The sequence below is a fragment of the Aquila chrysaetos genome, chromosome 25, assembly GCF_900496995.4.
Source record: "Aquila chrysaetos chrysaetos chromosome 25, bAquChr1.4, whole genome shotgun sequence".
NCBI classification, from domain to species: domain Eukaryota; kingdom Metazoa; phylum Chordata; class Aves; order Accipitriformes; family Accipitridae; genus Aquila; species Aquila chrysaetos.
In genome coordinates this window covers 12,836,836-12,849,996 of record NC_044028.1, presented here as the reverse complement: position 1 = coordinate 12,849,996, position 13,161 = coordinate 12,836,836, and the positions used below count along the sequence as shown (strand labels likewise).

The window sequence follows — 13,161 nt, the reverse complement described above, 5'->3', positions numbered from 1 at the left end:
AAAGTAACACACCACTCCATTGGCAAGAGTGTCAGTAAAAGTAGTATCTTTTGTTAAATCGGTGATACAACAGGAAACGTTAAACCGGCTATAAGATGTGTAAGCCTTCCATAGATCTGAAATAGAAACCAAAACCTTCAAAGCTAAGTATAAATTGAGCACCCTTACTTGCAGTTTACAAATAATCAGGCCATCTCTGAAAGGAAAATCTGTTTGGTACCTGTGGAGCAGAGGAATTGTTAGCGATGGATTTGGGGAGAGGAAAGGGAGGCAGATGACTGTAGCATGGAGGGGACTTCATCCCTCCTCGCTGCTGGCTTGCCCACCTCCCAGAGAACATTGCCCCCATACACTGCCTGCGGCAAAAGCCAGGTAAACATATCCCTGCCTTCTGGTGTGTGTATTGTGCACAATGACATAACCTGTGGGCGTGCAGAAGAAAAGAGAAGACTTTCTAAAGGTGTTTAAAAAAAAAAGGCTTTAAAATTCTGGCTGATGATACTGAGCTTTTAGCTCAAAGTACCAGTCTTTCACCGGACTCCTTACTTAGAGTTTGATATAACCTGGTTTTTGTCAGCTTGCTTCACTCAGATTCATGTGTAGCCCTTAATGGGTCTGGGGTGTTGCAAGAAAATAACATTTCTTCGGCAATCTTTGTGTTTAATTTTTCAACCTCCTGTCTTCACAGCAGTCATACTCTCTTATTTTTCTGTAATCTAAGACTTGGAGCTGTAATGTTATGTCATCCTCAGGTTAAGAAACATGTGATTTGCATGGCATTACTACTCTTTTCTATGAATTATCCTCAGCTTCCTAAACCGGTACAAAAATTAAATTGCAGGGGGTTCCTCTTTTACTGAAATCACTTTATGTATTTTCATTTTCTTAACCTCTGTACTCCTGTGGGAAATTATTTTATTACCTGTCAGTTCAGATGTCAGCAGAGTTTGGGGAAGGAAACCCCCTAACAAATCTCCTCAGAAACATCCACCTTATTTTTGGAGTAAATGTTACATTATTGTCTGTATAATTCTTCTCATTCTCTTAGACACCATTTGATTTTAGTTAGTAGCAGACCCCATTGCCTGGAGTCTTTAACATGTTGATCCTTTAAAATATAAGACATGGCTAAATCAAATTATTGGGGCAAAATGATAAATCACAACCACCTCCCTTATCTTTAGAAATCTAAAATGCCCCATCTAACTCTTAAGACTTCTATGTGATTTAAGTGAACGCCTGCTCCTTCCTTAACTGGATTTCTTGTCCTGGTACGGTGATGTTCACTCTTTCTTTTACTACTTTTCCAGCATTTTTAATTCATATGGTATCACTTGGACTCTAAAAGAGCACTGTAAAAAACACTGAGGATCTTAGAAGTGAATCATACAGTTGTGCTGTACATGCAGAATATAGCGCTAAAACAAATGCATCCTGAGTAGAAACCTTGCTGTAGCAGGTATGCACTGAATCCTTGCAGAGGTAATACAAAGGTAACACAGCTCTACCAAATATAGCGATTCAGCTGGAGCGTATAGGCTGCTGGAGAAAGGAGGTGTTATTTAAAGATTTAAAGAAAAAATCTGCCTTAACCAGTGTCCGAACAACAAGGGATTGAACTTCCTGCATGGCATGGAAATACATTGGGAAGTATGTCCTGTCTCGCCCCCCGCCCAGCACATGCACTTTGTGCATGAAGGCCTGCCGCAAAGGCATCCCTGGGGACTTCAGCCCTGTTATTGCAGGCCTGTGCAGGGTCCGTCTTCCTCCTGCTGAGAGCTGGCTCTAGCATTCACAGCCCTAACGCAGAAATTAGTACAAAATTTTTTAGTCCTCTGATGTGAAAATGTGTCAAATGCCCATTTTGGCAGCACTGTATGGGACCCCAAACGGAATGTGTTATCAGTAAACTAAGTTAAAGTAATGTATGAAACAATGGAGGAAGTACTGAGTAGTATCGCGCTTATTAATCTTTGGTCTCAGACAGGGGACTGTTGGGATGCTCTGATAAAAAAGGGGAAGCCCTGGGAAAGGAATTGCTGTTGTAAACAAGCTTGGTAAGGTCTGGTTTCATTTTCACGTGTGCTTCAGTTATAACACACAGCAAAACACTCACTGTCCCTGAGGAGTAATTAACCTTGCCTCTGGCTCTCCCAGTGTAGAAATTTTCATCTTTCAAAAACTCACTTCTGTTTTCCTGCACCTTTGGACAGAGTGCTTTCCGTGGTGGCACCATGACTTTAATGCAGCAAAGCACAGCTGCTATTAAGAATATGTTGGTTCAGCTACAGAAAGAAGTCACAGCATCCCAAATCCATTGTAGTCAATAGAAAGACAGCTATGTATAGATTTGTGTCAAAACCACAGTAATGAAGAAACAAGAGGGTAAGCTGAGGGCCATTCAGACCAGTGAAACAAAAAAGTAATCAAGTTTTTCATTCTTGAAAGAGTGGCAATCTTTGTTCTTCCCAAGGTAGTAGGCTATGTTTCTTTCACTCCTGTGCACCTGGGTTATAACACCTCTTACGCTCTATTTTCAGCTCTCTAGCTGGACTTGGCACTGGCAAGACTTCCTCTTGATTGCTTCCTGACTTCCTGACCATTGTAGCTGAAAACATTTCGCATTACTTATGTCTTTATCCACAAGGAAGTGTTATGGAAAGAAAGGTTTAAAATAACAAAAGCTTTTGTGACTATGACTTAATTAAATCTTAGTATTTCCATGAAGATTCAGTAGGCCTACTCAGTCTCTTTCCATAGGACTTGCCCTTTTCTTTGTCTGCTGTAATCAAGCAGTTTATTAATCACTGAACTTGGAGTGATATATTTGTCTGTCCTGCATTCCCTTTACAGCTTCTGCCCAATTGCTTCTCTGTCTCTAACCCCAAAATTATATTGACTCAGAGATAATGCTTCAACAGCATTATTCACAAAGGCTGGCAACTTGGAATTCTGAAAGGCCCAACTCTTGTTTAGATTTTACATTAATTCAACATAGGAAGGGGCAAAGCAAAATGTTGCAACAAACGGAAAATTTCATCTGGTACGTTTATAACCTCATTCTTAGTTCTCATGCAGGTTTGTCAAGTTCTGCTTTCCATTTATAGCATGGCAGGCAATAATATCAATTTTTTGTAATCTTGGTAACGTAATGAGGTCATGCAACATGAAAAAGGAGAACTACCTGAGTGTGGGTTATTCCTACTCATGGGACCGCTCCTCTAAGTTCTGGCTCTAGATTCTGGTGTCTTCTGCGGCAGAACACACAAAGGTCCACTTCCAAGCTGTTCAGAGGGACAACCCTGCAGAGGGGTAAGAGGAATAAAGATTAGTTTATAACAAAACAGCATGCAGTAGTGTGTGACTAGGTCTGCTCTGCCTTCTTTCATCAGAGCTTCAGTTAGCTGGATTTCTCTTTTTTCATGTTGCAGGTAGACTTCATGGTACAGCAGGTTGCTCCACATTTGCATACCTCAGGAAAGCAGACGTGCAACCAGGGACCTCAATGGCATTCTGCTAAAGGCAGAATATTTGAGAGCTGTATTACAGCTATCCTTCATTGCAAAATATGGTGTTTGATGCCAAGCTGAAACTTTTCATGGTTGTGGTGTGTGGACACCTATTTTAACAGGAAACGGTCTGGAAATTTTGCTGGTTGGTGATTTCATGCTGGCATCTCAATATTATGGTGGAGTAAATTACTTGGATCACCAGCCCAGGTGGCATTCATATCAATGATCTGTAAACACTGAGGAGCCAATATTTGGTTTTCAAATAGTTTGATAAAGATGATGAATAACCAACACATAGTGTTATTCCACTACCTGTGGAATATCCAAGAGGAATGTTTGAGCTTGTTCTCAGTTCAGTGCCTGCTGCTGTTCAGTGCCTGCTGCAGTAACTGGAAGGAAATGGAAGGGATTTAAAATGAGGTAGAGGAAGAGGTAAGCTTTATCAAGAAATGTAGCTGCAACAGTCTAAGCAATTCTCATATAAACATGGGTGACTGGAGCAGGGAGCACCTTAGATCAGTCAGATTTGTCTGGATACTGTATGGCACTCTGCTTGAAAGGCTATAGCAATTCCCAACTCATGAGTAGGTACATGCGGGAGTTCTGAGGGGGAAAGAAAATTGATTAAAAAATAATTGTGATAGATTCCAAAATGTCAGTGAGTGCCTTGTTACCAGAAACTAATTGCTAAGGTGACCATGCCATTCTGTACACAGTCAACCATATGGTTGGGGAAAGAATGATACAAAATATGTGTTCTACCTTTCACTGTTCCTTCTTGTGCTGAAGGGATGTCTCCTAGTACCACCTCCAGGGCTTAGAAACTGGGTGTAGTATCCTAGCCAGAAGCTGCTTCCCCTGAGAAGAAATTGTCCCAACAGTAAAGAATGGGATTCTTCTTCCATCCTCTTCACTGCAGTCTTCTCATTTCCCCAGTACCTGCTGGATCTGTGCTTGCATCATTTATATCCTGATAAAGATACAGGAGTTGCAACTTACTCGATATTTGGTCCAGGTGGTCAGACTGCAGTATCCCACTCCCCTGATGGCAGTAAAAAATAGTTAAGTCTCATTACAAGCTGTATCTGGATCTATAAGTTTACGTAACTCAGGGTTATAACTCAACGCAAGATTTGGTAAGCAATACCACTTCCACAGCCTTAAGATCTCAGTGTCTTGCCAACAGAAAGCCACAGTGCAGGACTTGTTGTTTTGGTTGACAAAAGCTGTGGTTTTGTCACAGCTAACTGTTTTGCAATTTGATTTCAGACATCAAGAGACAAATCATGGATTCAGTATTTGTGTCTGAAAATGGCTATCTTGATTTGCTGCACAGTGATATCGATCCATTGCATCTGTATACTCTCCTTGATCCTAAGTCATCTGGAAATGAAGAAAGTGACTTCTCTGCAGGTTAGTAAAACACTAAAAAAAGCTTAATTAGTTTAGTCATCATGCTATAAGTTATTACCATCTCCTCTCAATTACGTAGCCATCTAATGGCAGTTTATCATGGTGGCTGGACTAAATTCAACAGACACTTGGTCTTACAATATGATAACTTTGTCTGTATCTGTATATAAAATAGTGACTGCTTCCAGAAACTATCATGTTTTTAGAACTGTACACATTTACAGCTTCCTGCTCAGTGTGTCTAACAAAACATACTATAAATGTCATCAAGGTGTGAGGCTCATGTCTTTGGTTTGGATATCATTCCTGTAAGTAGTTTATTTGCAAATGTTCCTATTGTAACCTGGTCAATTGCAATTGTCAACACTTTTGTAGTTTCAGGCCAAAAGCTTTGCAAAACAGAGACTTTTATATGAGTTTGTGATGAAGCCAGTCTGCAAGCAAACTAGCGTTTCATTTCCTTCTCAGATCCTAAGGCACCAACACAGTGGACTTTCATTACCAGATCCATTTTACAGCTCTCAGGGGCAAAGACCAATGATGTTATGATTCTGTGATAGAGGAGAAAGCAGAAGGGCCAGGGAGTAAAGATGATAGTTTCTTGCACATAAATTCCTTCAGGTAATCAGATTAGGAGGTTGCCCTGGCTCTCAAAGTTTCTGCTCCTGAATTTGTGTGGAGGTTGTGGAACATTGTGCTCTTCCTGAATTTGCTGGCATGAAAGTTTGAAAGTGTATCTGTGCTGCTGACTGTGTTGTGGAGCAATAGCTGAGCTTATTTTAAACAAATGAGCTGAACTGTGGGTTGAGAGTGGCAATGAAAGGAGGAAAACAGATGTATGCCAGATAGGAAGTCCTATAGCTCTGTGCCTGACAGGTATGAAACATTACCAGATTGGAGGATATCACCTTGCATCCTCGTTTTCATGAGTGACCAGGCTCAGCAGGTACATGGGCAAATCAGTGGAGAACTGAGCACCAGAATCTGGAATCATCTTTGTGGTTAATTATTTCCATGTTGAGCTTTGCTCTCTCAACTTCTGGCTGTTAACAACATCTGCAGGAGTGTTTCTTCACTCCCGTGGCCTCACTTGCTCAGTAGTAGGATGAGCTACTGAAAGTAGGATGAATTAGGGATCAAGGACTGACTCTTGTTATATCAGAGATGTTTCGCTGATGTATTGGGTCTGGCTGAGATGGAGTTAATTCTCCCCATAGCAGCCCTCGTAGTGCTGTGCTCTGCATCAGTAGCTAGAAAGGTGTTGATAATACACCAGTGTTTCGGCTACTGCTGTGCGGTGCTGGCACAGCATCAAGGCTGTCTCCCCAACATTTTTGCCCCCCACCTCAATGGCAGGCTGGGGCTAGGCAAGATCTTGGGAGGGGACATAGCCAGGACAGCTGACCTAAACTAACCAAACAGATATTCCATACCATATGACGTTGGCTCAGATATAAAAGCTAAGTAAAGGGAGATGGAAGGGGGGCATTTTCGTCTTCCGAGCAACCACTACGCGTACTGAAGCCCTGCTTCCCAGGAAGCGGCCAGACATCGCCTGCTGATGGGAAGTAGAGAATAACATCATTTGTTTTCCTTCACTTTCGCGCGCACGACCTTTGCTTTCACTTTATTAAACTGTCCTTATCTCGGCCCACAAGCCTTTTGTTATATTTTCTCTCCCCTGTCCAGCTGAGGGGGAAGTGACAGAGCGGCTTTGGTGGGCACCTGGCGCCCAGCCAGGGTCAACCTACCACAGCTGATTTGAATACTTTTGAGCCTTAGCAATGTCTGAGGTGATGTGGATAAATTGAACATTGTCAGGACATGGTGCCTGTTATTGGAAGCTGGACATCTCTTCTGTGATGTTAGCATGGTCCCTGGCATGTTTGTGGCCTTGGCCAACCAGCAGCTTCACAGGCAATTTGTAGCTGCAGTTCAGGGGTTAGCATGGGCCCAGCATCGTTCTGAACAGGGAATTTGGATGGTACCACCATATCCTGAAAAATAAGAAGGTTTAATAATATGGATGAGTCTAGGCCATGTGTGAAGGCCTTAGTGTCATATAACGGATTCTAGAACTGTTTTATATACTAGCAGAGATGAAATCTCAGAGTTTAGCAAAAGAAAAGTGTTGATTTCTGGGAGACTATAAATTACTGAGAGTTCAGTTCTGTTCCTACTTAGCTAACATACAATGAAGAGCCAAAACCTCATGCTGAAGTAACAAATGTGCCTTTTCTGCAAGTCCTGCTATCTGGTTTTTTTACTCCTGGGTTATGGTATTCACTGAGCCAATGAGTACTCTTTTTTAATTCTAGATCCCGAAGCTGATGCCAGCAACTATGATCAGTTCAATAATTTGGATTTCCTGTGTACGATGGAAAATTGTGAAAATGGGGATGAACTGTATCTCTGTTCCAACACCATAGAAGCCTATGCTAGAATAGGTATGAAAGCAATTTTTGTTTTTTAAATAATTATTTTCCAATCACTTGCTATAGCTATTTCTTAGAAATTCTATTTTCAGTCTAAAGCAGTGGCATATAGTCAAGTGGCCTGTCCCTCATGCATGGTAGGTCTAGCAAGGGTACCTAAACCTCTGCTTTGTGGGGAAACAGATGAACAGTAGCTTGTGGTTTTGGGGGGAAAATCTCTCTATTAATTGCTCCTTCTGCTTAACGCTTCCTGTCTCAGCTTCTCCTTTCTCATGTTCTTTATTTCCTGAACAACAATTTACAAGAAAAACTTAACTCTTCAATTTCACTTACACTGCAGAATTCTGTTAATGAGGGTAAGCTTACAAGAGTTTTACTGTGAAATTTACTGTGTCATTATTGTGTACCTGGTTTTTTTTTCCTTCTTGCTAGCTGAATTAGCAGAATATGTGCTCAAAGATCAGCAGGAGAAGCAGGTGGAAGACACTTTTGGTAAGATTTATGTGGCAAAGGTTAATTTTCTCTATCACAGTGTTCTGGCTAACATCTGCACTGTACTTCATCCCCACAATTTGAACACTAGTGAGGTTTCTATACAGCTGGTATCCTCTTCTTTCCCCCGGGAACTTTTCTTGGCAAACTTTGAGGATTTTCTGTATCTTTGCAGGCCTTTCTCAAAGATGGCAGTTTTATTTCTGACCAAGTTGTTGATTACGTCACCATGGCCATATAGTGTATGCGCAGCTTAACTGTCTAGTGCAGTATATGCCCTCAATTAGCATCAGACTTACTCTGAGCACAACAAGGATGATGTACATAAGTTCATTAAACCTGACCCACCCAGAGGACTTAGCATGCATATAAATGCAGTTCATGCACGCTTATTTCTGTCCAGAATGCACAGAGCTGCCTGAGGAAGCGTGTCAAATTTTACTTCTCTCTCTGATCAATGCAGCAATGGTATAATATACATGTAGTAAATGATTCCTTTACTCAGTGCTTGACCAGAGATAATTGCTTGGCTTTTGGTACAAAATAATTGTTTTGCTAGTGCCACAAATGCAGCTGTTTACTATTTCAGAATATATGGATTAATATGTGGCTGTTGTAAAATCCATAGAATCAGAAAGATTCACAGAATATGTGTATATCTTGTTTTATGTTTGAGTAAAATAATTTGGAATAATTTACCAAAGGTCAGTCCTCTCCTAGGACAATTCTGGCTACAAGAAGCTCACGTGACTTTTTAAATGTTTTTTACTGCTCCCTGGTGTGTTTAGACTTTGGGGGGGGGTTGCACCTAATGGCAAAATTTATATTGGTTTTAGAGGAAACGAGATACAGTATTAGTACATAAGTAGTTGCCAGTAGAAGAATGGTATGGATAACTTCACAGTTCTTACAACACAAAATATAAAATCTATTTAGAACCCTTTGCTCTGTCTCTTAAAGGATCTAATCCTTTTAATACATAAAATGAGTAACTTTGCTAGCACTGAGGTCACACTGTGTAACAGCTGTGATGTTTTATCCTTTGCTCATCATTCGAGCATTGAGAAGGATTTATGTTTTATTAGCCACTGAATTTATGGCAGTAGATTAATATTTTGCAGTTCAGAAACTAACATAGTTAGTCATAGGGTGACAGAATCTGCATTCAGAGCTCTGTGGGCTTTCTAAATCATATTGATCTGGATATGTGTTTTATTATGTGATTTGGGTTTTATGTTTTATTTGGAGCATATTTCATCTTTGCTGCCTGTTGGTGTGTTTCTCTTGCTTTTACCTCTTTCTGTAATTTTTCTAGGAGAACAAAGGTTGACATTTGGCAATCTTTCATGTTTTTAGCAGGGAACCTTATTTTGGATGAAATCGCTGCTGAAAACACTGAGAAACTTACTGACATAAAGATGCAGAAATGTCACAAACGAAGTAAGTGAAAAACAGTGAGAGTTTGAAAGGCTGTAGTGTTTGAATTCTAAATTTGTATTGCAGTACTTTGGTTTTAACACAGCCTCCATGCATCTCTCATGTAGCTCTTCACTGATACAACTAGATGCGCTTCCTCTGACTTTGATCATCCTGTGTGGGCTGGAAGTGAAAACAGCTCCCCCAAGCACATTATTTACAATTTGCAGAATTTATTGTCCTATAACACGATATTAAGCATGTTATTATATTTCTTCCCTTTTTTTATCATCTGTGTGACTGTTAACTTTGTTTTCAGTGTATCTATAGCTTAGCAAGCATTAGCTGAACAATTCCCTCTTTAATAGCAAGAGCAGCAGTAAAAATCTTTGACTACTGGCACAAAAATCTGCAGCCTAATTGAAACTTCACAGTCAGAGAAAATAATATCAGGCTTTTAACATTCATGTTTTATACATTGGACCTGTAAAGTTCTGAAATAGCTGAATTGGAACTGATAACACCCCCTTCTACTACAAAAAGTTAAGTAAGTTTCCACAGTGGAAATTTAAACTTACTGAACTGGTTCAATTTTTGTCAGTTACTATCACCTTTCTTTCTTTCAGCCTTCTTAGGCTCTGCAGAGGGTTGCTCTGGTGCTTCAGAACCCAAATACAAGAAAATTGGTAAGTTATTGGCTGAATAGGAAAAGATTACTGAACATATATTGTCTCATGTTCCAAAGTCTCATCTTCTGTTAGGTATTATAACTCTACCTCCTAGAGAAAGTTTGCTCTCATAGATTTGATGATACAGCACTGTCATGCATTTTCATGTTCCTACTTCCAGCAGAGCAGAAATCACTGTAGAATCACATTCTTATACACCTCTGACTCATTCATGATGCAACAAATCCCTGCCCTCTTATCAGTAGCATCTTAGGACTAACTACATGGCAGCCTCGGAACAGTTGGGTCCTTATGCTTCAAAAGCACATGTTCCTGCTGGGTGATAGAAAAATTACTTCCTTAGCATCAGCAGAGGCACAGTTGAATTTTTCTAAACCCATCTGAGAGAAGAAAACAAAACAGTGGAGAAGTGGGTCAATGCCAAATTTTGTACTCTTTGTCATGTACACCTTTTATTTATGATGGGTAATGTGACTCAGGCCATAGTTTGGAATTTCCTGATTTTGATTCTCTTTGTTCGAAGTGTGACACCTTCCAAAAATCCAGTGAAACAATCCTAGTGAAAATAATAACTGTGAAGAGATGGCTTCTTGGCCCAGCCCATGCTATACAGTCCTTTAAACCAAAGTAAGAATGGGGAAAAGGGCAATTTCTAGGTGTTGCATGCTGTTAGACCATCTGCAAGGCAGTATCTGTGGCCAGCAGGCAGGCGGTAACTTGTTCCCTAGGTGGAAACTGGTGCTAAATTTCTTACCCAGCTGTAGCCTAAATGGGTGTCTCAGGCATAGCTAAACCAGCAAAATACTCTTCCAAAATCCATGTGAGAGCAATCACCTTTGGATGAATATATTATACTGTGCTTTGAAGTGACCCATACATTATGGTGTGCTAGCACACTTCCCAAGCCTCCTAAGGGGAACTCTGACTGTACCAAGCCCTGTGGGCCATGTACATGTCAGGGTAGGCAGCCAAAACCAGTGTGTAACCTAGAGAGCCACCCAGAGAGTGCTTGGATCATGGGACTGCACCTCAGCAAAATTCAGGCCGGCAATTGCCCAGCAATTGCTAAGGAACTGGCACAGATTTGATGAAAGTCATAGAGAGAACACACATGCACTGGGACTGTGACTCAAGCTGGTTTCCCAATGTTCCTGTGGACTTCTGGGGGGGATTGAGCAGAATTAGCTGTGAAAAAAAATACATTTGCTGGATCTGGAAAGGTAATTGGAGTTCCTACTGAACTGGTACCTGCCAGCTGTAGTTATTCAGACACAGGTAAAGTTCCTGGCAGTTAGTACCCATTAAAGGTAGATTACCTTCTATCTGCTTGAATTCCTTTATAGATTTAGCACTTTTTAAGGCCTATGTTTATGCCACACTAACAATGAGAGTTTTCAATAAGGAAATGGCACATCAGCTCCTGATTTAAAAAAAACCAAAACCAAAACAGTAAAAATACCTCACCCTATAGAACTTGCATTCCAGTCTACAGTATCATCACAGAGCTAACAGGTGCTTTGTAAAGCTGCACCTATCTTTCTCCAGAAAGTGCTCAGAATATTATCACTCTCTCTACCTTACTTGACCCAAGGAAGGTGCTAACGGAAGGAATATATACATAAGGCAGTATAAGTACTGGGTACAAAAAAATGTAATTGACAGAAAGATGAGCTACACGACAAAATCAGGGATTTATTTAACCTGTCATAAAATGAGTGTCACAGTATGATCCTGCAATGGCAAATGCATCAGCTCTTCAGAAGTGTAAGACCATCTACAGTAAAGAGGACAATGTGTACTAAAGTTCAGAGTGGTAAGCCAAGGATGAGATTCTTTCAAAGGAACTGAATGAAATCAAACCAAAGATTTGCCCAATTCTTTGTGGCTAGCTATAACAGTATCTGATCTTATCTGACCGTAGCAACGCGACAATCCTTGGATAGGAAATTACGCGGTAATTTCACATGCTGATTTACACACAAGCTGAAAAATACTTTTTAAAGTCTGTTTTTATACCACAGTAAAAATGAAAAATTCCTATAACAAAATAATACATCAGTTCCTGATAAACAATGTAGACACATCCCACCCTAAAGAGCTTGGATTCCAGATGACAGTGTACCTATAGTGGCACAAAACCTACACAGATTTGTAGCTCCTGATAAAACATTAGACCACGGAAAGTGATGAAATAGAGACTTAATTGTTGCTGCTAGACAGGAGGGGGAAAGAAAAGCAAAACCAACTCTGAGAATAAGGGTGTGGCAAAATCAAGGAAACCAGCAGACTAGTTCAAAATAAGCAAGTGTATCTTACTTGGTTTCAATAAGCAGATGAAATCATACAATGCACATGAGTTTCCCTCCTCATTTGTCCTCTTCTTGAAAAAAACAAGTGCTGCAGGCAAGTTGCGTCTTTTAAAACTCAGGTGTTTGTGACTTCTTTGGGAAACCCTCTTAACACAGACTAGTTATCCTTACAAGCACTGTAGTGTCTAAGTAGAAAGTCAAGGTCCTCAGTGTATTGTACTTGGGCCTCTCTAATCTTGTGCAATATTAAGGTAACAAACCATGCTTGGAAAACAATGTAAGACCTTGTTATGTCTTATCTGTCAATCATCCATATGTAAGATCATTTACATCTAAACACATCTGAAGGTTTCTAGAAAGAAGACAGTCCAGGAAAGATGAAAAAAAAGAAAATGAAGAGTGAACTACTGGAAAAAAGTGATCTACTACAGAATTTCATAAATACATTTTACATTTTTGAGATCTGAGTAAATTTCAGAAAGCTATTGTGAATTGTTCTTGCTTTTGGAAAATCAAAACACAACTGATCAGAATCAAGTGGTTTATGCTATCTATTGAGACCTGTTCTTTGGCTGCCTTAACTTCTAGCAATGGAATAACTTTCTCCTTTTGTTTTGCTTTTTTTTTCAAGTGGAAGTCCCTGCAGTGTCTGCAGGGAATGGCAGTTTCTTAGCTATGCCTCTCAACAGCTACCCAGCCAGCTTCACCTCACTAACTAAGCAGCACGTGTCCTTTTCTGTTCCTGCTACCAATGCATTGGAAAGAAGTTTCATAATTCCTGGTATGTACAGTACAGCTATAGGTGTGCACCTGTACACAGGTTGATTTATACAAGGGGAAAACTCTCTTACAAATCTGGTCATTGACCGTGAACAATGGCAGGGAAAACAAGTAT

General features: G+C 40.3%; 1 protein-coding gene across 7 annotated transcripts in view; it reads left to right on the top strand.

Annotated features, from left to right (window-relative positions):
• Positions 1-13,161, top strand: part of CIITA (class II major histocompatibility complex transactivator) — a 44,885-nt gene that overhangs the window by 15,283 nt on the left and 16,441 nt on the right. For 6 of the 7 annotated variants that reach the window (XM_041120060.1, XM_041120062.1, XM_030002232.2 and 3 more), the window contains 6 exons: positions 4,782-4,925; positions 7,244-7,372; positions 7,793-7,852; positions 9,209-9,292; positions 9,895-9,954; positions 12,898-13,047. In XM_041120060.1, coding sequence (XP_040975994.1) covers positions 4,782-4,925; positions 7,244-7,372; positions 7,793-7,852; positions 9,209-9,292; positions 9,895-9,954; positions 12,898-13,047 — 627 coding nt within the window. Of the gene's footprint in view, positions 1-3,219; positions 3,313-4,781; positions 4,926-7,243; positions 7,373-7,792; positions 7,853-9,208; positions 9,293-9,894; positions 9,955-12,897; positions 13,048-13,161 lie in introns of those variants that run through there. The other variant, XM_041120064.1, reaches the window with a different exon arrangement.